This window comes from Loxodonta africana, chromosome 1 (genome assembly GCF_030014295.1).
Source record: "Loxodonta africana isolate mLoxAfr1 chromosome 1, mLoxAfr1.hap2, whole genome shotgun sequence".
Taxonomy (NCBI): domain Eukaryota; kingdom Metazoa; phylum Chordata; class Mammalia; order Proboscidea; family Elephantidae; genus Loxodonta; species Loxodonta africana.
Window position 1 is genome coordinate 30,975,380 of NC_087342.1, and position 24,483 is coordinate 30,999,862.

Consider the following 24,483-nt stretch of genomic DNA (forward strand, 5'->3'; position numbering starts at 1 on the left):
TCCGCAGCACCCCTTCCTTCTCTCTCGGCTGTCACTGGGGTCACCTCCGCGTGTATCCTGGGGATGTGCTCGGGGCTCTGATCTGCTCGGGGGAGCTGGGGATCTGAGAAGTGGAGCTTGGCCTCGCTCTGCTCTTGGTCCTCCCTCTGGTCTCCCGACGCCTCCTCCTCGGGATGCGACCCCGGGGGCTCGTGGCGAGCTTCTTGGGTGGAAGGCAGCGGGCTCGGCTGAGACAAGCGGTCAGGGGTGCTGGCTCCATCCCCGGATCCGGCCACCAGGGGGTGCTGCGCCCGCGCCCGGCTGTGTGGTTCGGCATCGCCTGGCCAGGCTCCAGCTGGCCGTGGGAACGCCCTAGGAGCGGGTCATCCCGGGCTAAGCGGGCCCTCGAGAAGCCCCCATCCTCCAGGTTCCGGGGAGGGAGACCCGGAGCGCCCCTGCTCAAGCCGCAGGCCGGAGACTCTGAGCTGCCATCGACCTGAGAAGTCATCCTCCTGTTGTCGCAGATGCGTAAATGGTTGTGCGTGACATAAACACGCACCGCAAACTCGCGGCAGAGCCGGGAACCGAACCTACACGTACTGTCCCCCAATGCCCTTCCCACATTCATCACGCAACTGCATGCTGCTCTGTGTTCGTTATAAGCGGTCATTAGGTTTCTGCACAGACGGCAGGGGGCGGATGGGCTCAGGAATGACTTCCCAATTCCAGAAGGTTTTGAAGGTGATACTGGGGTCCTCAGCGAGAGTAAATGAAAGGTGCAGAAGCCGGGAGGGCGCAACAAGTGGGTTACAGGAGGAGTGGTAAATAGGACCGAGTCCCTCGTGTTACGGTGTGATCTTTTAGTTCCAGGATCCCGTGCAGCTCAGGGCCCAGGGCGAGATTCCTGAGGTCTCAGAAACCTACTGAGGAATGCTGTCATGAAGGCAATTTGGAAACACCAGTCTGGCCAGTTGCAGTTCTTGGAATCCTGTGCGCCCTCTGCCCGGTGCAGTTTTGTCTGCATTACCGTGCAGGGAGAATATGTGTGCTCTTATCACTGGGTGGTTAAGTGCTACGGCTGCTAACCAAAGGGTCAGCAGTTCGAATCCGCCAGGCGCTCCTTGGAAACTCTATGGGGCAGTTCTACTCTGTCCTATAGGGTCGCTATGAGTTGGAATCGACTCGATGGCACTGGGTTTTTTTTTTTTTTTATCGCTGGAAAGAGTCTTGATAAAAAGGTGGCTAAGCCGGTGGCCTCAACTCTCAATTTCAGAGCACTTCATTGAGAGTTCTCCCACTTTGATTATTCTTGATAGCTGGGGCAATCTAGCATTTTTAAGAGACTTTTTTTTTTTTTTTAAACAACTTTAAGGGAGAACAGAAGAAAATAGGAAAATACAAATAGAATCCAAAAAAGTCTGGCTTGTTTCAGATTTGGGCCTTGTGTCTGTTCAAGTCCTAATTCTTCGCTGGTCTCTGTGTGGGGTGTCCTGTCTTATATCCCTGATACACAAGAAGATGGTATCCTTATGTTCAAAGCCAAGAGACAGTTCTTTTGTACCTACTCAGGTCCTGGAACCCTCATGGCTTTGCCTCTTTCCCCAGGAAATTAAAGAGACAGGGTGTTAGAGACAAAGGAAAACTGTCCCCTATACCTATACCTTTCATACGTGGACTAGCTTGGTCTCTTGGGCCCAAATGTTTAGCACTATCTTACCGTAGCAGCCACAACGGGCACAAACCAGTGATTATTTGTATCCTAACAGGGAAGTCATTTCATCCCTGGTGCTCTGCTCATAGGCTGTTCTGATACTATACTGCTTTATCCTTTGACATAAAGTGATTGAAAGAAACCATGGTTATCAAAGGGTCTTAGATGACTGGGACAGTGTCCATCTTTTTCCTGATGTGGCATTTGGTATTGTGATCTCGCTTCCTCTCTTGCAAACCCCCTCCCCCACATTTTTTTAAAGTAGGACTAGTCTTTTCCTCTTCCAGAAAACCAGCTAGGCTAGAGAACTTTTGGAGAGGAAGGTCAGGCTTTCCTGATCCCTGTAACAAGAAGGGTTACGCAGGGTGTTTGGGGACACTGGCAGATGCCAGATCTGTTTATAGTTGGGGCTTAATGAGGGCTCACTGATGTGGTTGCTCTGCTCTGGCTTGGTAAGCTGCTGTTCTTTATGGTGCAGTTTGTCATTGGACAAGGTGACCTTTTTTTTTTTTTTGAGATAAGTAACTTAGCTATATCCACTTACCATACTTGAAGCAGACTTCTGAAAGACAAGACACCAAGCTTTCTTTGTGCTGGAAATACGTCTCTTGTGGAGGAGATTTAGTCCTTTTTATTCTGTAGTCAGTGTTCTTTTTTTTCTTTTGATACCTTGAAGAATAAATTGTAGCTGTCAGGATTCTGTGCTGCAGAAGTAGTGCTTTTAAGTCAGTGACAGGGATTCGTGGGATCCGAAAGGCAGGGCAGCTACACTTCTTTAATTTCCAGTGAGGCTGGTATGAAAGTGGATCTGTTTTATCTGGGAAGCTTTGCCCCATCTTAGAGTGCAGGGAGGTGGGGAATGTTTTAGAGAGGTATGGAGCCCTGATGGTATAGTGGTTAAGAGCCCGACTGCTAACCAAAAAGTCGGCAGTTTGAATCCACCAGCCCTTCTTGGAAGCCCTAGGGGGCAGTTCTATTCTGTCCTGTAGGGTCGCTATGAGCTGGAATTGGCAATGGGTTTTTTTTTTTTTTTGGTGCGTATTTTTTAAAAGCGACCAGTATTGATACAGGATAGGGATTAGAGTTAGCTAGGCAGGCACTGGGCTAGGCAGGCAGTGGTTTAGAGCAAGAGTTTCAAGTAGACACTAAGTAAGACATGGGAATTTAGGGTGGAAACTATTTAGTTTTTGTTTTCAAGTAACAACTTGATTGAGTTATAATTTACATACCATAAAAGTCACCCCTTTAAACAGTGTAGGATTCAGTGTTTTTCTGGACATCCTCAGAGTTGTGCAAACCCTCACTGCTATCTAGTTTTAGGACATCTTCAGCGGGGGAATTTAATTTTAATGCTAAGATACAACCCTTTTTTTGTATTTTAGCTTCGTAACTTTGTGGAGGCGGAATCACCTCGATGGCAGTGGGTTTTTTTTAACTTCACGGAGCTAATTGTAAAAATGCAGAAAATGTATATATCTTTGGTAGAATAAGTGTTTTGTAAGTAAGTTTTCATTTAATAAAATTGAGTGGGGGAAATGGTGTCCATTTTAAAATTGTGGTGTTTGTAATGTTGGGAACAAATTTAAATTGTTTCCAGGAAGCCTTTTCTTTTTTTTAAACACCTGTCTAAATGCTGTGTACACTGAATTTGAGCATAGTTTTTTAAAGAGGATGGCTGCCCATTCATTTTTTCTAATCTTTTTTTTTTTTCCTTTAGAGATTGTTGAAGGTAATTCTTCTTTACTGTATTGTATTGAATGTTTTTTTCTTTAAAAAAATGGTACTGAAGTTTTTTTTTTTTGGGGAAAAATTACAATTTTATGGATACAGCAGTGGAAAATTTTAGATATTTTTACCTTTTTTTCCTACTTTAAAACACGTTAGCATATGACTAAGCAGTTTAGGTAATACCTGGTCTTAATGAATTTTTAATTTCAGAAATTCTGACGTGAAACCAAGAGTCTGAACCCTGGCCCCTTCACTCCGAGAAGATGAAGGATATTGACATTGGAAAAGAGTATATCATCCCCAGCCCTGGGTTTAGAAATGTGAGTGAAAGGACCGGCGCTTCCGGGCAGCAGAGAGAACGGGAGGAATCCAAGTTCAAGAGAACTCGTCCGGTCAGTTTTCCCTTTTCTAAGAGTCCCTTTTCTTATCTGTTTGTTGTACTAGGCCACACCTCTTATTTTTTGTATGATGTGCAATTCAAAAAGGAATTTATTTTTCCTGAGCGACTTTATTGTATTGCTGTGTGCCGTGGAGTCTCTTCTGACTCATAGCAACCCTATAGGACAGAGTAGAACTGCCCCATAGAGTTTCCAGGGAGCAGCTGGTGGATTTGAACTACTGAGCTTTTGGTTAGCAGCCTGAGCTCTTAACCACTTTGCCACCAGGGCTCCTTAGCGAATTTTGATCATCACTTTTATGAATTTATGGTAACTCATGAACGAGTCACTGGTTCATCAAAAACCCCAAACAAAACTTGATTCCAACTTGTAGTGACCCTGTCGAACAGAGTAGAACTTCCCTGTAGGGTTTCCAAGGAGTGGCTGGTGGATTTGAACTGCCGACCTTTTGGTTAGCAGTCAGGCTCTTAACCACTGCACCACCAGGGCTCCACTGGTTCATAGTAAACAAGAAATGAAAGGAGAAGGTGGCTGAGCCTCCCATGTATCGCTTCCTTTGCATTCTCCATTTTTCCATTTTTACCCCTCTTTGGTGCCTTCAGAGCCCTGGTTCAGAGCTAGGGCTGCTAACCAAAAGGTCGGCAGTTCAAATCCGCCAGCCACTCTTTGGAAACCCTACAGGGCAGTTCTGCTCTGTCCCATAGTGTTGCTATGAGTTGGAATTGATTGAACAGCAGTGGGTTGTACGATTTGGTGCCTTCAGGAGCCCTGGTGGTGCAGTGGTTAAGTGCTCAGCTGCTAATAGAAAGTTCAGTGATTCAAACCCACCAGCTGCTCCTCCAGAGAATTGTGGTTGTCTGCTTCGGTAAAGATTTACAGCCTTAAGAGCTGGAGAAAAATGTGGAACAAAATAGTAACTCAAAAAAAAAAGACCAGACTTGCTGTCCTGACAGAGACTGGACAAACCCTGAGAGAATGGATCCTGGATACCCTTTTAGCTCAGTGATGATGTCACTCCTGAGGTTCACCCTTCAGCCAAAGATTAGACAGGCCCATAAAATAAAACAAGACTAAATGGGCACACCAGGCCAAGGCAGGAGGGGACAAGAAAGCTGGTGATAGGAAACCCAAGGTCGAGAAGGGAGAGTGTTGACATGTCATGGGGTTGTTAACCAATGTCATAAAACGATATGTGTACTAACTCTTTAATGAGAAGCTAGTTTGTTCTGTAAACCATCTAAAATACAATTAAAAAAAAAAAAGTTGTAAAAAAAAAAAGAAAAGATTTACAGCCTTAGAAACCCTATTGGGCAGCTCTGCTCTGTCCTATAGGGTTGCTATGAGTTGGGATCAACTCAATGGCAACGGTACAAGTTGGTGCCTTCTGAAAAGGCTTTATGTAAGAGAAGACAAGTTAGGGCATGGGGAAGAGAGGACATATAAGCCATTAAGCTTTGTTTGTGTACTTAAACAAAACTGTCTTTTTCCTCTGCCTCTCTTGTCTGTGTTTACAGTGTCAATCCTTTGAAGAGATTCATTTATATTTCAGATGGTTCTTGGAGCAATTTTAGATAGTTGTAAGATAATCAAGTTTTTTTCAGGTAAATCCGTGAATGTAAAGGGGTCTTTAAATAATGATCTAGTTTCCACCAGGGGAAATAAAAAGAAACCCGAGCCTGTTGCTGTAGAGTTGATTCTGGCTCATAGTGACCCTATAGGACAGAGTAGAATTGCCCCACGGGGTTTCCAAGGAGTGGCTGGTGGATTGGAACTGCCGACTTTTTGGTTAGCAGCTGGGCACTTAACCGCTGCGCCACCAGGGCTCCAGGGGACGTAATAGAGGTGCATTTTAAACTGGAGGAAATATTTTTATTTATTTTTTTATTGTACTTTAGATGAAGGTTTACAGAACAAACTAGCTTCTCATTAAACAGTTAGTATGCATATTGTTTTATGACATTGGTTAACAACCCCATGACATGTCAACACTCTCCCTTCTCAAACTTGCGTTCCCTATTACCGGTTTTCCTGTCCCCTCCTGCCTTCTAGTCCTTGCCCCTGAGCTGGTGTGCCCCTTTAGTCTCATTTTGTTTTATACCCACTACCACTGCCATCGAGTCAATTCTGACTCATAGCGACCCTATAGGACAGAGTAGAACTGCCTGATAGAGTTCCCAAGGAGTGCCTGGTGGATTCGAACTGCCGACCTCTAGGTTAGCAGCCGTAGCACTTAACCACTATGCCACCAGGTCTTCCGTGGGCCTGTTAAATCTTTGACTGAAGGATGAACCTCAGGAGTGACTACATTACTGAGCTGAAAGCGTGCCCACAGACCATACTCTCAGGGTTAACCCAGTCTCTGTCAGGCCAGCAAGTCTGGTCTTTCTTTATGAGTTAGAATTTTGCACATTTTTCTTCAGCTCTGTCCGGGACCCTCTATTATGATCTCTGTCAGAGCAGTCAGTGGTGGTAGCTGGGCACCATCTAGTTGTTCTGGACTCAGACTGGTGGAGGCTGTGGTAGATGTGGTCCGTTAGCCCTTTGGACTAATCTTTCCTTTGTATCCTTAGTTTTCTTCATTTGTCCTTGCTCCTGAAGGGGTGAGACCCATGGAGTATCCTAGATGGCTGCTCACAGGCTTTTAAGACCCCAGATGCTGCTCACCAAAGTAGAATGTAAAACATTTTCCTTATAAACTACGTTATGCCAGTTGAGCTAGGTGTTCCCCGAGACAGACCATGGTTCCCACAGCCCTCAGCCCAGCAATTCAGTGCCTCAGGGAGAAAATATTTTTCTTTTGAGGAAAAGAAAAATGTACCTTTTCTTGAAATGCAAAGATAACTAAAAAGACAGAATGGGGGGCTGGGTAACTGGGTTTAGGAAGTTGAGGTTTGTGTTCATGTATTTGTTATGTGAAAACTGGAAAAAGATACGGACTTCGCAACTGACACTGGCCCTGATGTTACGTGTCCATCTTTGGTGTGTGAAAGCTGTTTGCTTACTGATCGCCATCTTCTCACTGCTGGGTCTTTTCTGCTCCCACTGTATCGTGGAATACTTTCTCACTCTGGCTTACCTTTGAAGAAAGATTTGTTGTGATCAGCGTCAGATCCTTCTTCGCTGTCAGTTTTACACTTTTCTTCATGTCCTTCGGACTAAACCTGAAGTTAGTTGAACTTTCATTTACATTTCAGATTCTGAGTGTAACAGTTAAATCTGGAAAAAGTCACAAGGTAACATTGGAGCTAGGCCTTGAAGGATGATTAAACGTTCACTGTTAGGAGGTTTAGCATGAGGAGATTTTCCAGGCATTAGAAGTAAAGGCCCAGAAGTACAGGGAAAGTATATGAGCATGTTTAGGCCTAGGGTAGTTACTTAACCTCATCTTTGCCTAAGTGATTTTTTGGTAAACTGGTGATCGTACTAGTACCTAAGCCGTGGGGTCACTGAGAATTGAGTGAGGGAATACATACGAAGCATTCAGAATGGTGCCTAGCACATAACCAGCGCTCAGTTAATATTAGCTCTTAGAGTAACTAATATATATGAAGGGTGTGATTAGGGTGTATTCTGCACACCTTGCTAAGGATTTTTTTACTATGGGTGTTGGGGACCTGTTTGAAATTATTGAGGAGGGGTTTTGTTTTTAACTTTTTATTTAGAGATAATTGTAGATTCACATGCAGTTGTAAAAAATAATACAGAGACATGCCATATACCCTCCCTCAGTCCTCCCCCCGCCCCGTGGTGACATCTTGTAAAAGTCTAGGACAGTGTCACATCCGGGGTACTGACATCAGTACCATCCTTTGGCCTTGTTGAGATTTCACCAGTTTTTTTAAAATAATTTTTATTGTGCTTTAAGTGAAAGTTTACGAATCAAGTCAGTCTCTCACGTATAAACTTACATACACCTTACTACATACTCCCATTTCCTCTCCCCTAATGAGTCAGCCCACTCCCTCCTTCCAGCATCTCCTTTTGTGACCGTTTTGCCAGATTCTAACCCTCTGTACCCTCCCCTCTCCCTTCTAGACAGGAGATGCCAACACAGTCTCAAGTGTCTACCTGATACAAGTAGCTCACTCCTCATCGGCATCTCTCTCCAACCCATTTCCAGTCCAGTCCATATCTGATGAGTTGTCTTCGGGAATGGTTCCTGTCCTGGGCCAACAGAAGGTTTGGGAACCGTGACCGCCGGGATTCTTCTAGTCTCAGTCAGACTATTAAGTCTGGTCTTTTTATGAGAATTTGGGGTCTGCATCCCACTGATCTCCTGCTCCCTCAGGGGTTCTCTGTTGTGCTCCCTGTCAGGGCAGTCATTGGTTGTGGCCGGGCACCATCTAGTTTTCTGGTCTCAGGATGATGTAAGTCTCTAGTTCATGTGGCCCTTTCTGTTTCTTGGGCTCATAATTATCTTGTGACCTTGATGTTCTTCATTCTCCTTTGATCCAGGTGGGTTGAGACTAATTGATGCACCTTAGATGGCTGCTTGTTAGCATTTAAGACCCCAGATGCCACACTTCAAAGTGGGATGCAGAATGTTTTCTTAATAGAATTTATTTTGCCAATTGACTTAGATGTCCCCTGAAGCCGTAGTCCCCAAACCCCTGCCCTTGCTCTGCTGACCTTCGAAGCATTCAGTTTATTCAGGAAACTTCTTTGCTTTTGGTCCAGTCCAGTTGAGCTGACCTTCCATGTATTGAGTGTTGTCCTTCCCTTCACCTAAAGTAGTTCTTATTTACTATCTAATCAGTAAATAACCCTCTCCCACCCTCCCTCCTTTTGTAACCACAAAAGAATATGTTCTTCTCAGTTTAAACTATTTCTCAAGATCTTACAATAGTGGTCTTATACAATATTTGTCCTTTTGCCTCTGACTGATTTCACTCAGCATAATGCCTTCCAGGTTCCTCCATGCTATGAAATGTTTCACAGATTCATCACTGTTCTTTATCGATTCATAGTATTCCATTGTGTGAATATACCATAATTTATCCAACCGTGGTTGCTTCCATGTTTTTGCTATTGTAAACAGTGCTGCAGTAAACATGGGTGTGCATATATCTGTTTGTGTAAAGGCTCTTATTTCTCTAGGATATATTCCAAGGAGTGGGATTTCTGGGTTGTATGGTAGTTCTATTTTTAACTTTTTAAGGAAATGCCAGGTAGATTTCCAAAGTGGTTGTACCATTTTACATTCCCACCAGCAGTATATAAGAGTTCCAATCTCTCCACGGCCTCTCCAACATTTATTACTCTGTGTTTTTTGGATTAATGCCAGCCTTGTTGGAGTGAGATGGAATCTCATCGTAGTTTTAATTTGCATTTCTCTAATGGCTAATGATCGAGAGCATTTTCTCATGTATCTGTTAGCTGCCTGAATATCTTCTTTAGTGAAGTGTGTGTTCATATCCTTTGCTCAATTTTTAATTGGGTTGTTTGTCTTTTTGTGGTTGAGTTTTAACAGAATCATATAGATTTTAGAGATCAGGCGCTGGTTGGAGATGTCATAGCTGAAAATTTTTTCCCAATCTGTAGGTGGTCTTTTTACTCTTTTGGTGAAGTCTTTAGATGAGCATAGGTGTTTGATTTTTAGGAGCTCCCAGTTATCTGGTTTCTCTTTGTCATTTTTAGTAATGTTTTGTATTCTGTTTATGCCTTGTATTAGGGCTCCTAACATTGTCCCTATTTTTTCTTCCATGATCTTTATCATTTTAGTCTTTATGTTTAGGTCTTTGGTCCACTTGGAGTTAGTTTTTGTGCACGATGTGAGGTATGGGTCCTGTTTCATTTTTTTGCAAATGGATATCCAGTTATGCCAGCACCATTTGTTAAAACGACTATCTTTTCCCCAATTAACTGACACTGGGCCTTTGTCAAATATCAGCCGCTTATGGGTTTATATCTGAGATTTCACCAGTTTTACAGGCATTTTTGTGTGTGTGTGTGTGTGTGTGTGTGTATTCTATGCAACTTTTTAACATGTGTAGATTTATGTCTTAGTCACTTAGTGCTGCTAAAACAGAAATACCAGAAGTGGATGGCTTTAACAAAGAGAAGTTTATTTCCTCCCAGTCAAATAGGCTAAACGTCCACATTCAGGGCATCAGCTCCAGGGGAAGGCTTTCTCTGTTGTCAGCTTTCTCATCAGTCTTCCCCCCAACTAGGAACTTCTCCATGTAAGAACCCTGGGCCCAAAGGACATGCTCTGCTTCTGGCACTGCTTTCTTGTTGGTATGAGATCTCCCCTCTCTGCTCTCTACCCTTTCCTTTTTATCTCTTGAGAAATAAAAGATGGTTTAGGCCACACCCCAGGGAAACTCCCTTTACATTGGATCAGGGATGTGACCTGGGTAAGGGTCTTAACAATCCCACCCTAATCCTCTTTAACAAAAAATTACAATCACAAAATGGAGGACAAGCACACAATACTGGGAATCATGGCCTAACCAAATTGACACATATTTTTGGGGGACACAAGCCAATCCATGACAATTCATATGACCACTGCCACACTCAGCGTACAGAACTGTTCCATCACAAAAATCTCCCCTTTTATGGAGACAGCCACCTTCCTCCCCACCTTCACACCCACTAATCTGTTCTCCCTCTCTGTAATTTTGTCATTTTAAGAGTGCTACATATATGGACGCTATGCTTGTTAGTCTAGTGGTGAGTATCCCTGCCTGTCACGCGGGAAATCAGGGTTCAATTCCCCAGTGATGCCCTTTTAACTGGAGTCCTGGTGGTGCAGTGGTTAAGAACTCAGCTGCTAACCAAAAGGCTGGCAGTTAAAATCCACCAGCTGCTCCTTGGAAACCCTGTGGGGCATTTCTGCTCCGTCCTGTAGGGTAACTATGAGTTGGAATTGACTCAACAGCAATGGGTTATATATATGGAATCATACAGTGTCCCACCTTTTGAGATTGGCTCTTTTCACTCCACATAATTCCCTTGAAATCCATCCAATTTGTTGCATGTACCAATAGTTCACTTTTTTTTTATTGCTGAGTAGATCTATTCCATGTTTCAGATGTACCAGTTTCATTTAACCATTTGTCCATGAAGGACATTTGGGTTATTTCCAGTTTTGGGCTGTTACAAATAAAGCTGCTTTGAATATTCAGGTACAGGATTTTGTGTGGACGTAAGTTTTCTTTTCTCTGATATAGATACCCAAGAGAGCAATTGCTGGGTTGTATGGTAAGTGCCTATAGGGCAACCCTATGGGGCAGGTCTACTCTGTCGTATAGCGTTGCTATGGGTTGGAATCAACTTGATGGCAACTTTTTTTTTTTGTGTGGTAAGTGCATGTTGAGTTTTCTAAGAAACTGCAGTGTTTTTTCCAGAGGGGCTGTACCATTTTCCAGCCCTGCCAGCCATGTGTGAGTGACCCAGTTTCTCCACATCGTCACCAGCATTGGGCCTTGTCACTGTGTTTTACTGCAGCAGCTCTGATTGGTTTGTGGCGCTGTCTTAGTTTGCATTTCTCAGATGGCTAACTTCTCAGATGGCTAACAGAGGAGGAATTTTTAAGACTAGATTCTTATCTTAGAAAGATTAGTCTTGAAGCAATGGAGTACAATCTGGAAGCAGGGAGGCGGTAAGCAAGCTGCAGTGCCTGTCCAGAAGGGAGAGGCCAGGGGTCTGTTTCAGAGCACAGTAGTGGGGCGGAGGGGGAGAGGGAAAGGATCAAGGGGCATCTCTGGAAGGGGAGGGAGACATTAGGGGCCTAGCATGGGTGGTAATGATTTTAAACTATTAGTGGGCATATGGGAAGAGAAGGAGAAGGTTTGGGAGGTAAGAATGAGTTTGATTTTAAATATGTTGAATTTGAAGTACATCCAGGTAAAATTATTGGTGGATAGATAGAGTGTTGGTGAAAATTATGAAGGGAAACATTTTTGGAGGCGTTGCTGAGTCCATGTAGATGAATGAAGTCTTGAGAGCAAGCAAGCTTGCCCAAGGATGGCTGTAGAGCAGGAAGGGGTTGGAACCTGGCCAGCTAGAGTGTGCTCCTGTTAAATTTCAGGGGACAGGGTCCCTGTCCCGTTGGTTAGAGCAAACTTGGCATTCAAATGTGCAGCGGCCGCAGCAAGCTTTTCCTGCATAGGCGGAGAAGGACTGGAAATAGTCATAGCTGTGGCTTTTGTACCCTAAATTATGAGGTCTGCCACCACGACAGGTTTCCTCCATGTAATGGAATCCTTATCCCGAAGAAACAGGATGGCTAATACCAGTTGTATAAAATTTCAGGAGTCCACTTGAATTTTATTTTCATTACTCATTTATATTTCTGACACTTTTAAATTTACACACCATTTTTCTTGACTCCTGCTGTATCCTTGTACCCTCTGTACTTTTTTTTACTTAAAATATTGACTTTAATCTAGTCACTTTTTTTTTTTTTTTTTTTTTTGCTCAGCGTTCACCTAAGCAATAAAATCACAGGTTTATGTAACGTATTTTTATACACATTGAAGTGAACGCATAGATGTGAAAAATTTTTTTTTTAAATCCACATACCACCTAGAATCTTCTTGCATCCAAGCTGCCAAAAAACAAAATTTCTTGAATAAATTTATCTTAAACTTGGGTCGGATGTTTTCAGTGTGCTGACAAAGGGAACTAATAGGGTAGGGATTGCAATCACATATCACATGATCATAACCATCATTTCTGTATCAGTTGTCGTAGAGGAAGTCTCTCAGTACAGGGCCTCCCAGATGCCAGGTATGCCTGTTATCTACCAGAGATTGAAAAAACAGTATCTCCAAGGAACAAAAGGTAAGGATACATCTGTAGCTCTTAACTGAAAAACAAGATTTCATTCACCACCGTTCGTATCCCTGTACCTGTTGCCATCAGTGGATTCCCACTCATAGCAACCACTCTGCAGTTAGATGAAACTGTGTAAGACAGAAGTCAGAAGCAAAGCACCAAGAGCAAGTTCTGATTTTAGACAGACTAAGCTAGTACTTCCTTTCCTACCCCTCACCCCCTGAAAGTTGTAAGCAAAGATGCCCAGTACACGGTTTGCCCATTACTTAGTATTGGGACAAATTTTTTCTTCTGACATACTCTTTGAAAAACATGTTTTTACCAGTCAGGTTTTCAAATATTTGTAGTACCCAAAACCCTGGTGTCTCAGTGGTTAAGAGCTACAGCTGGTAACCAAAAGGTCAGCAGTTTGAATCCACCAGGCGCTCCTTGGAAACTCTGTGGGGCAGTTCTATTCTGTACTATAGGGTCGCTATAAGTCGGAATCGACTTGGCAACAATGCGTTTTCTTTTTTACATCTGCTTGGAGTCAATTAGGGTTAAACTTATGCATTTGCACATCCACCCCTTGGGTCTTTTAATTTAATGCTTATAGCCACACACAGTTTGATGCTTAGCAGGTATTCTGTAATCCTGAAGTGCTAACAGGGGTGCCTTCTGTTGCTGTTAGTTCTTTGAGCCTGAGGTCTAAGCTTGGCAGGAATTAGGCTGGCGTTGTGTCAGTGAACATGAAGATTTACGTCTAGGCTGCACCTTAGCACTCTGACTGTGCCTGAGGCATGATTGTCCAGGCACAGCTCCCCAGCTTCTCACTGCATTGGTATCAGTTCATATCAGCACGTGGAGATCCTGTGACTCTGCCAAGCCTGTTTGTTTGTTTTCAAAGATGCAAACTTTATTTATTTATTCAGCAGTCATTTTAGCATTTTTTTATTTTTAAGATGCAACATTTATTGATTTTAGCATTCTCTGCGGAGCATTCTTCACCAGCATGAGAAGCACCAAGCTAAGTGGTCTGGGGCAATAAAGATAAACTGAGGCTAGGCCTGCCCGCCCTACCACCCCTACCCCAACAGAAGCTTAAACTCATGTATACAGATTCTGCAATTAAGGTATAATGGAAATTAATAAGAAGGAGAGAGTGCTCACATCTTTGGGATCAGGCAAGACCTTAGGAGGAGGTAGTAGTTGACTGGAGACTTGAAGAATGGGTAATTTGGAGAGCTGAAGAACGTGCTAGGCAGAAGAGTTGTGATACAGACAAGTAGGCCCTGTTGGCTTTGAGCATAACCAGCCAGCCAACCAACCAACCCTGCTGTCAAGTCAATTCCAACTCATAGCCACCCTATAGGACAGAGTAGAACTGCCCCATAGTGTTTCCAAGGAGTGGCTGGTGTATTCAAACTGCTGACCTTTTGGTTAGCAGCTGTAGCTCTTAACCACTGTGCCACCAGGGCTTTGAGCGTAAAGGATGTAAAATCAGAGCTATAAGGGGATAGGTAAGTGAGTTGTAGATGATGCGTGTTTTTGGGTAATAGGCTAAGGAGTTTGGATTTTAGTTGCTTTAAATTAATATTTTATAAAAAAAGAAAAAGCAAGACAAAGCTATCTGATGATTTTATAAGCTTTTTCATTGTGATGACTTGTTTTCTGCGTGTTGTTGGTAGGTGCCATCGAGTCGGTTTGACTCATGGCGTCCTGCTCTATCCTCACAGTTGTTGCTATGCTTGAGCCTATTGTTGCAGCCAGTGTGTCAATCTGTCTCACTGAGGGTCTTCCTCTCTTTCACTGACCGTCTACTTTACCAAGGATGATGTCCTTCTCCAGGGACTGGTCCCTCCTGAAAACATGTCCGAAGTACATGAGACGAAATCTCGCCATCTTCACTTCTGAGGAGCACTCTGGCTGTACTTCTTCCACTGGCATGCCTGGCCTAGTGTGCAGCAAAGGAGGAAGAATGAACAATAAGCAGAAGTCAGCTGAAGTTCATGTGTCGTTATATCCGCTCTTGCTTTTTTCCCGTCTCTCAGAAGTGTACCATTGGGGGAATTTTCTTTCTACCCAGTTAGACCATTTTGCCTCCAGGAAAGGTAACAAAGCAAGTGTTCATAAAACTCAGTGACCTTTACTTAGTGTTTAGTATTCTGTGTTAGACTGACCATTGAACCTTGGTTGGAGTTTTCCTCATTATTGACTTGAGCTGTTTTGGTGAGCGGAGGCATATAGCATATGTATCCTACCTAGCCATCAAGGGTGTGGGTCTCACCTCTTACCAGGATATAGGATTTTAAGGTATGTTATTATTATGAAGGAAATGTGGGCTTATTATAGAAAATTTACAGAATGCAGAAGATGAGAGCTGGAAAAAAAAAAATCATCCTTAAAATGATCCCTTCTACCCAGAGACAACTATGTTATAGAAAATAATTTTGCCTAGTACATTGCACTGCTAGAGAATTTGACTCTAAAAGTATTTCTTTAAGGACTAAGGGTATGTGGTATGTCTGTGCCCCTGTGTTTCCAAAGTCAAAAATACGAACCTGGGTTGGCCATGCTGTTAGGAAGGAGAGCCGATGAAGGAGACTCATATTTGCAGCCTCTGCATTATTTTTCTCTTGATTGGTGCTCAGTGACTCAGCAGATTTTCTGGACAGTCAGTGTAAGGCTGAGTAAGAACACCTACCTATTTTTTTTTCTCTGTAGGCATCCATAAAGCTTTATAGGGCTCAGCCCGTCTGTTAGGCGGTGCTGGGTGTGATGCAGCACCTGGGCCGGCACCAGGTATTGGGCTCCAATAGCAGCCCCGTACTTTCTGGCAGAACCGACAACAGTGCTGCCATTGGTGCAGTGCCCAGGTGGTTTTCCTGCCTGGCGATGCACTCCCCTGAGGGATGGGTCTCCTGAGGTTGGCTGCTGCCTTGGCCATGAGCCCTCACGCTGTCAGCAGCAAGGTTGCTGCCATCTTCCTGGGAAATGCTACTTCAGGGAAATAAATGTCTGTTGGCACAAGTTGCAGGGGCTTTCTGTCAAAAGGGAAGCAAAGTGTTGGAACTAGCTTCCTATTTTTTAAGCAGTTTTAAGTATGTCTTTGGAAACTCTATGGGGCAGTTCTGCTCTGTCCTGTAGGGTCACTATGAATTGGAATTGACTTGACGACAGTGGGTTTGATTTATTTCATTAGGGTATGTAACTTGGAAGTTACACATGGTTTCTTGGTACCGCTTTAGGTAGCCTTGTGCTAGTGCATTCTTTAATCTCACCGTTCTTCCCTTCTCCCCTGATCAGAAATAAACGGGTAAATGCCAGGGACAGAAAGCGGGGCCTCTGGAAGTCTTTGCAAAGGCTAAAACTATCAGTATCAAAATTACAGATTAATGTGAAGTTAATTTGGTCCACTGAAGTCCACTAATTAGCAGAATTAAATTGTCTGTCCCTTCCTTCCCTGCCCCCCTTTTAGAGTTAGCCTAATTGGATAGTTAGACGCTATATATACTTTAATTATTTTATTTTCTGTAATAGCTGTTCACAGAATCCAAGTTAACTCAGTTATGAGATATCAGAAGAAAACTTTAGTTTTGTCCTGGCAAAGCCTGCTTATAGAGGCAAAAAAGCAAAACAGATTCATACATGTGTGTACTTTAAAAGATGGGTGGGAGCTTGCAGGCCATGCTGCTGGGTTCCCATAGTCTCACCTCCCTGTAGGTGAGGCTGAGAGAGAAGTTTATTCAACAGGCTGGGATAGGCTGACACTCTTCCCAGGGATTTATTTCTAGAGTTAGGGGGCTCATAATAAAGTTCTTGACTTCCCTTGGAAGCATCATGGCTCTGTTGCCCACTATCCTGGCTTTCTCAGTATCTAGTGCTGCTGTAACAGAAATACCTCAAGTGGATGGCTTTAACAAACAGAAATTTATTCCCTCATAGTCTAGGAGGCTAGAAGTCCAAATCCAGAGCACCAGCTCCAGGGGAAGGCTTTCTCTGTCGGCTCTAGGGGAAGGTCCTTGTTATCAATCTTCCCCTGGGCCTAGGAGCTTCTCAGCCCAGGGACACTGGATCCAAAGGATGCACCCAGCTCCTGGTTCTTCTTGCTTGGTGGTATGAAGTCCCTCTCCTCTTCGCTCACTGCTCTCTTTTATATCTTAGAAGAGATTGAAAGTACAACCTAATCCTGCAGATGACGCCCTGCATTGTTAACATAACAGCTTCTAATCCTGCCTCAATAACATCACAGAGGTTAGGATTTATAACACTTGGAAAATCACATCAGATCACAAAAGAGCAGACAGCCACATAGTACTGGCAATCATGGCCTAGCCAAGTTGACACATATTTTCAGGGGACATAATTCAGTCCATGGCACCGGCCCAGTGTGTTGGGCTGCAGAAAGATGCATGCACCAGCCGTCAGACATAAACAGTACTGACTACTGTAGAGCTGTTGTTTGTACCCAACCTTGGGTTCAGGATATGGTTAGATTGTTTTCAGCAGTGAAACGTGCCCAAAACAATTCATGTGTTGTTGTTAGGAAGTCTATTATGTATCATACAAATAGACACGCTTAGGCTTTTAGAGATAAATGCCACAGAATGGGTTAGAATAAGTGGTTATGATTGCTTGGCTTTTTTAAAAATCCCAGGAGCCTTACAATCTTCTGTTTGCTTTTGGTATTAGATAAGTATGGTGCTGAGATGCCACTTCGTTTTCTTAAGTGTTGCGTTCTCATAGTAGAAAAACAGCTAAACTGCCCAACCGTTTGTGTTTGCTTCTCGCTGTTGTCAGTGGTTCCAGCCCGTTGTCCGGTGGAGGGGGCGCGTGGTGGAACCACTATGTCTTGTACTGATGCTGTGGCTATAGCCATTGGTTTTGTGTATTTTCCCCATGTGAATTGTGTCAGTAGCTGATCCTCGGCATGAGGGAAACTAAACAGCACAGCTACAGATGCGTGGTGAGATCCACATGTTCATTCACCTGCCCAAGGTGAACTCCAGATGAGTGATGGGCTCCACAAACTCATTCACCTGGCCAAGGTAAACTCCAGATGAGTGATGGGCTCCACGAACTCATTCACCTGCCCAGGGTAAACTCCAGATGAGTGATGGGCTCCACAAACTCATTCACCTGCCCAGGGTAGCAGAACTACCGCATGGTAGGGCTGAGATTAGCTGCCTCCCTGACTCCGAATAGTAGGTTCTTTTTACTGTGTTCTGTTTCCTCCCCATGACAGTTACACTCTACAATCTTGCTGACCATCTTGACTGACATGGCCACCCTTTGAAAGTTCTTAGGGAAGAGTTTGAGAAGGTTGGGATTATGTTAATAACCCTTTGGGGTCTAAGAATGTGGTGTGGACTTGGAGAGGAAATGTCCTTAATTTAATGGGGGAAAGGGCCTTGGAAGATTTTGATGTCAACTGGTCTTGGAAGGGCATAAGCTTTTAAATTTCTTTTTTAATTTAAAAGTAAATTCTAACTTCTTTTTCACTTAATTTTTAATATCTCAAGTTTCTTGAGACCTGCATCTGCTTATACAACCAGTTACCAATTGCTGTTGAGTCAATCATACAACCAAAAAAAAAAAAAACAAAACAAAACCTATTTCCGACCCATAGCAACCCTAGAAGGTAGAGTAGAACTGCCCCCATCGAGTTTCCAAGGAGCAGCTGGTGGATTTAATCTGCCGACCTTTTGGTTAGCAGCCTGATCACTTAACCACTGTGCCATCAGGGCTCCGATTTTACAACAGTTCTCTTAAAAAATTTGCCTTTCTAGATGTTTGCAGAAGAGGTTTTACTTGGGCCAGAGGGGTTTCTAAGAAGAGGCTGCCTGTTCTGTATTTGCTTTAAGGTCTTGTGAAGTAGGCAGAGGGGAGGCAGAATACACCACAGGATCTGAGGCCTGTCAGTTCTGATTATGCCCCGGATGTGGCTCCCTTTGAGGGGAGCGCCAGACAGGAGAACTGCACCTTTAATCCCCTTGGAAGCTGAGAAAGACACCTCTGTTGCCAGTGGATGTCTGCTACCTCTGCGCTCAGGAACAACTTGGATGGGTCCTCAGCCCTGAGGCTTAGGGAGGCTACCCTGCTATAGCGTTTCTACCAGGGAGGGAGTGTTCAGCCTTGGGAGTGGTTTCTGGCACCTGGTATCTTGTCCCAGTGGCCTGCGGTCGCCTGATCAGCAAACATTCCCCTCTGGCAGCCTGTTAGAATGAGATAGGGCAAACTGGGGAAACAGGGACCAGCCAGTGTGGTAGGTATACAGATCCCCACCTACGGGAGGAGGATGTTAGTTAGCATGCTCGGCGGAAGGAGTACCCTCACAGGAAGTCTCTTGTGAAAGAATTCCTATTTGCTTGTGGATTGAATATTCTCTGTTTTCCTCATTGGGTGACACATGCGTGAGTGTGTATGTGTTCCCTCACCTTCATTGGAAACTTTCTTGACAGAATCTGAATTTAATTGTCCCATATAGCTCCCCAGTGCACCCCCCCCAACCCCGCCTCAATTGCCAGCCTCTTGGTAGGAAAAAAAAGGCTCATGTCTCTTAGCCACATAGTCCTGGGAAGGTATCAACAGCAGTGGTGTCTCATTGCTTAATGTTTTCTCAGCTCCTGAATCACACCAGTCTTTCTGCCTTTGGAATGAATCAGCTGCCACAGTGCCTTCCTGTGTGGCCATAGCTGTCTGGCCCTGGGGAGCCTTCCAGGTCACCGTGTCCTGAAAGAGCTGTAGTACGGAGACATGTATGTTCTCAGCCTGTCTCGGGAGATGCTTTATTTAAAAAGTTATTTATAAAACAGATTTGAAGCATCACAGAGTGCAAAACAATAGGGTTAGGGCATTTGGCCTCCTCAAACACATCCCCCTAGGTCAGCATATGTGAATTACTATGCTGATAACTATTTAGCTCTCTAGGGCCACCTCAGCATTATTGACATTTGGGGGCGGTTAATTCTTTGTTGTGGGGCTGTCCTGTGTGTTGAAGGATGTTTAGCAGTGTCCTTGGCCTCGCCCCTAGAAGCACCCCTTCAGTAGTGGCAACCAAAAATGTTTCCAAACATTGCCAGATGTCCCCTAGGGGGACAGAATCACTCCCAGTTGAGAACCACTGAACTACACTTTGCAGCCTGGCAGCCACTAGCCACATGTACCTATTGAGCATTTGAAACATGGACTGTTGGTGAAGAATATTGAATATACCGTAGACTGCCAAAGAATGATCAAATAAGTCTTAGAAGAAATACAACCAGAGTGCTCCTTAGAAGCATGGATGGTAACACTTTGTCATGTTTGGTTAAGTAGAGGGGTCAGCAAAAACAAAGGAAACCCTCAATGAGATGGATTGACACAATAGCTACAACAATGGACTCAAACATACTAATGATCGTGAAGGTGGCACAGGACCAGGCAATATTTCATCTGTTATACATAAGGTCACTACGAGTTGGAGCTGACTCAGTGGCAACTGTGATGGTTAAGGTTGTGTGTCATCTTGGCTGGGCCATGAGTCTCAGTGGTTTGGAAGTTGTGATGTAATTTGGCAGTTAATGATATAGTCATCCTCCATTTTGTGATCTGATGTAGTCATCCCCCATTTTGTGATCTGATGTAGTCATCCTCCATTTTGTGATCTGATGTAGTCATCCCCCATTTTGTGATCTGATGTAGTCATCCCCCATTTTGTGATCTGATGTAAGCAGCCCATCAATTGAAAACGGATTTTCCTTGCAGGGGGGGTGGCCTGCATCCAGTATGTATACAGATAACATATCTTAAGGACGCATAGCATTGTGATGAGGAGCATAAACTTTTGAGCCTGGATTTAAATCCCTGCTCCTTACTCAATATTTCTTTGATTCAGTTTCCTCAGCTGTAAAATTGAGATAATGGCAGTAACTACCTCATAGGGTTGTTTTCAGGATTAAATGAGTTCACATCTGTAACACATTTGAAACAGTGCCTGGCACATAGTAAGTGCTATGTAAGTTTGCTTATAAAATTAATTTGCACAAATGTTTGTCTTACAGATAATTCTAGTTATGAGATTTGGCTATAAACAAGGAAGATTGTCCCAGCTCCCTCTGTTTATTGCTAATATCACAGGGTAGCCAGATAGAGGCGGCTTAGGTCAACAAAATAGAACTGAACTACTAAAGCTAATAGAAGTTCTCTTTTGCAACGATACTGGAGTACATATTCTATATTAAAGGTTTATTGCGCCAACTGGTGGGTATTGACTTGCTAGGAGCTTGTTGTTAGTTGTCGAATTGGCCGTGACTCATGGTGACCTTATATATAACAGATTGAAACAGTGTCTGGTCCTGTGCCATCTTCATGATTGTTGATGTTTGAGTCCGTAGCTAGGAGCTATACTTCTTAATTCCGTAATTCCAATGATAGGAATTTATCTTCAATAATCCAGAAAGTGCAGGAAAAGCCCTCTAATTGTTTATTATACTATTATTAATAAGCAAGACAACTGCAGCATCTAAACAGAGGTAGAATAGTTAAGAAGGCTCCTCAGTGGTTCATCTTGAAGCTTCTATGTGATAATGATGCAGATTGTGAGATGACATGAAGGTATTTTAGTTGACATTTAAATAATAGGTGCCAAGCCCTATAATATGCTAGGGACCAAGGATGTAAACAAGGGTAAGTCACCCTGCCCTCCAGGAGCCCTTACCAGAAGCATCCCACTGCAGTGTACAGGTGCAGGGGAACATAAACTAAACAAAACCCGTTGCCGTCCAGTCGATTCTGACTCATAGCAAACCTAGAGGGCAGAGTAAAACTGCCCCATGGGTTTTCAAGGCTGTAATCTTTACAGAAACAGACTGCCACATCTTTTTCCCTTGGAGCAGCTAGTGGGTTCGAACCGCCAACCTTTCAGTTAGCAGCTGAGCTCTTAACCACTGTGGTGAAAATATATATACCAAAATATTTGCCAGCACAATAGCTTCCACATTTACAATTCGGTGATATTGATTATATTTTTCATGTTCTGCCACCATTATCATTATCCTTTTCTGAAATATTCCACCACCATTAACATAAACTCAATGCCCCAGACAAAACTTCCCCCTTCCCCCCTCTCTCCCATGCTGTAACTATTAATAATCTCTGGTTTCTGTACATTTGCTTATTTCATATATGTGAGATCATACGGTATTTCCCGTTTGTGATTGGCTTATTTTGTTCACATAATGATTTCAGTGTTCATCCATGTCGTGACATGCATCAAAGATTCATTTCTCTTTAAAACCGTATAATTTTCAGTTGTATGGGTATACTGTATGTTGTTATCCATTCCTCTGTTGATGGGCGTTTTGGTTGTTTCCACCTTTCGGCTATGGTGAGAAGTACTGCAGTGAACGGCGGTGTACAAGTTTCTGTGTGTGCCCCTGCCTTCACTTGCTCTGGGTGTACGCCTTGACCTCGGCTTGCTGGGTCATAGGGTAGGTCTGTGTTCAACTTTTTGAGGGGCTGCTGAGTTGTTTTCATCCACGGCTGAACCAGTTTCCATTCCCACCAGTAATGGATGAGGATTCTAGTAGAGACAACGTGTCCAATACTTGTTATTTCCTGTTTTTTTGATTATTGCCCTTCTAACTGGGGTGAGTTGATACCTCACTGTGATTTTGATTTGTTGTTAGGTGCTGTTGAATAGGTTCCAACTTACAGCTACCCAGTGTACAATAGAACAAAACACTGCTCAGTCCTCCACCATCCTCACAATTGTTGCTATGTTTGAGCCCATTGTTGCAGCCACTGTGTCAGTCCGTCTTGTTAAGAGTCTTCCTCTTTTTTGATGATCTTCTACTTTACTAAGCATGATGTCCTTCTCCAGGGACTGGTCCCTCCTGATAATATGTCTAAAGTATGTGAGACAAAGTCTCACCATTCTTGTTTCTAAGGAGCATTCTGGCTGTACTTCTTCCAAGGCAGATTTGCTCATTTTTCTGGCAGTCCGTGGCATATTGGTTTTGATTTACGTCTCCCTCAGGACTAATGAGGAAACCCTGGTGGCACAGCAGTCAAATGCTAAGGCTGCTAACCAAAAGGTGGTCAGTTCGAATCTACCAGGCACTCGTTGAAAACTCTATAGGGCAGTTCTAGTCTGTCCTATAGGGTTGCTATGAAGTAGTAGGTTTAATGACTAATGAAGGAACCTTGGTGGCACAGTGGTTAAGTTCCTGCCTGCTAACCGAAAGCTTGGCAGTTCAAACCTACTAGCCGCTCCAAGGAAGAAAGATGTGGCTGTCTGCTTTCTCTAAAGTTTTACAGCTAAATGAATAATGAAAAGATTTATAGCCTTGGAAACCCTATGGGGCAGTTCTGCTCAGTTCTATAGGATCTCTATGAGTCTGAATTGACTTGATGGCAATGGTATTATTATTATTATTATTTTAACGGCTAATGATGTTGAGCATCTTTTCATCTGCTTTTTGGCCATTTGGATGTCCCTGTTTGGGTATTCAAGTCTGTTTAGGTCCTTTGCCCATTTTTTGATTGGGTTATTTGTCTTTTTGTTGTTAAGTGGTAGAGGTTTTGTGTCTGTTTTAGATATTAGGCCCTTATCTGATATATGATTCCCGAAAACTATTTCCCAATTTATAGGTTCTTTTCACTTTGTTGATAGAAATAACTAGTTTTTAATGTTTTATTCTGAACTCAGGAACAGTACAAAGAATTCCTGTCTACCTTTCACCCAGATTTCCCAGTTAACATTTTGCCTCATTCACTCTACCACTCTCTCTCAATGTAGGCATATATAAACCTTTTTTTTCCCCAACCCTTTGCTAGTAGGTTGGAGATACGATGCCCCTTTGCTCCTAAAGGCTTATGTGTGTTTTTCTGTGTGTTATGTACTGCACCACTTAGCTTTTCCTTGATTTGGAGATCTATTTTTTCTTGCTCTTTCACAATAATTGCTGGAAGTATTTGTGACCATGTGAATGTCACAAAGGGTAATGAATGCACTTATCATTCTTACTTGAGGGAAATGAAGCTTCTGCTGCTTCTCCAACAGGAAGGCATAAACTCTGAATTACTTTTGGAATAAACAGGGGTAGATGTGTCCAGAGTCTTGGGCCACCCTCCTTCGCCACGGTAAACCTCAAATTTTATGAGTTTTTTGTTAATTTAATTGACATTTGTGAGCTTCGTAGTAAATATGTGTGACTGTGCTTAAACTAACTCATGAGCCCCTCTGCTTCAAACTGCAGGGAATTCTGGGTATTGGAGCACTTTAGCCGGCAGCCAGGGGGAGGACCCATGTTCCTCTCTCCCAATTACTGCTAAGGTGGAGAGACAGGAGCTGTGTGTACATCTTGGCTCTCTCTGCATAACCCGGCTGTTTAGCTGGAGGTGGTTGTGAAGTCTTTGTCACAGAAAACAGGGAATAGAATTTGTAGTTGGCAGCAAAGTAATTGACTCTCAGTCCACACTGGGAAATCAAAGCTAAAACACATTGGTGATAAAAATATAAATTTTAAATATCTTGTTTAATGTTCCTTAGCAAGTTCCTGGTATACGAAGCTAGTGTTTCACCTCCTGACCCCTGAGAGTTCTCAGTTAAGATGAACCTGCTTTGCAGTCTGAGCTGTTCTGTCATTTAGACTCATCTCTCCCCTGTTTTTCTAACGTTCATTCACTGTTTTTGCCTCTGTTCCTATCCGTTAAAACAGTTGGAATGCCAGGATGCCTTGGAAACAGCGGCCCGAGCCGAGGGTCTTTCTCTGGATGTCTCTGTGCATTCTCAGCTGAGAATCTTGGATGAGGAACACCCCAAGGGAAAGTACCATCATGGCTTAAGTACGCTGAAGCCCATCCGGACCACCTCCAAGTAAGAGGCTCTGCTGGCTCACAACTCATCTGTGAAGCATCAAA

The 24,483-nt window shown here is 43.5% G+C and overlaps 1 protein-coding gene across 5 annotated transcripts in view; it reads left to right on the forward strand.

Moving 5' to 3' along the window:
* ABCC5 (ATP binding cassette subfamily C member 5) overlaps positions 1–24,483 on the forward strand; it is a 120,050-nt gene that overhangs the window by 312 nt on the left and 95,255 nt on the right. For 2 of the 5 annotated variants that reach the window (XM_064279328.1, XM_064279339.1), the window contains exons 2-4: positions 3,629–3,810; positions 7,852–7,995; positions 24,282–24,439. In XM_064279328.1, the coding sequence (XP_064135398.1) occupies positions 3,682–3,810; positions 7,852–7,995; positions 24,282–24,439 (431 nt within the window). In that variant the 5' untranslated portion in view covers positions 3,629–3,681. Of the gene's footprint in view, positions 1–3,628; positions 3,811–7,851; positions 7,996–12,637; positions 14,691–24,281; positions 24,440–24,483 lie in introns of those variants that run through there. The other 3 variants (XM_003412881.4, XM_010592811.3, XM_023551520.2) reach the window with 2 other exon arrangements.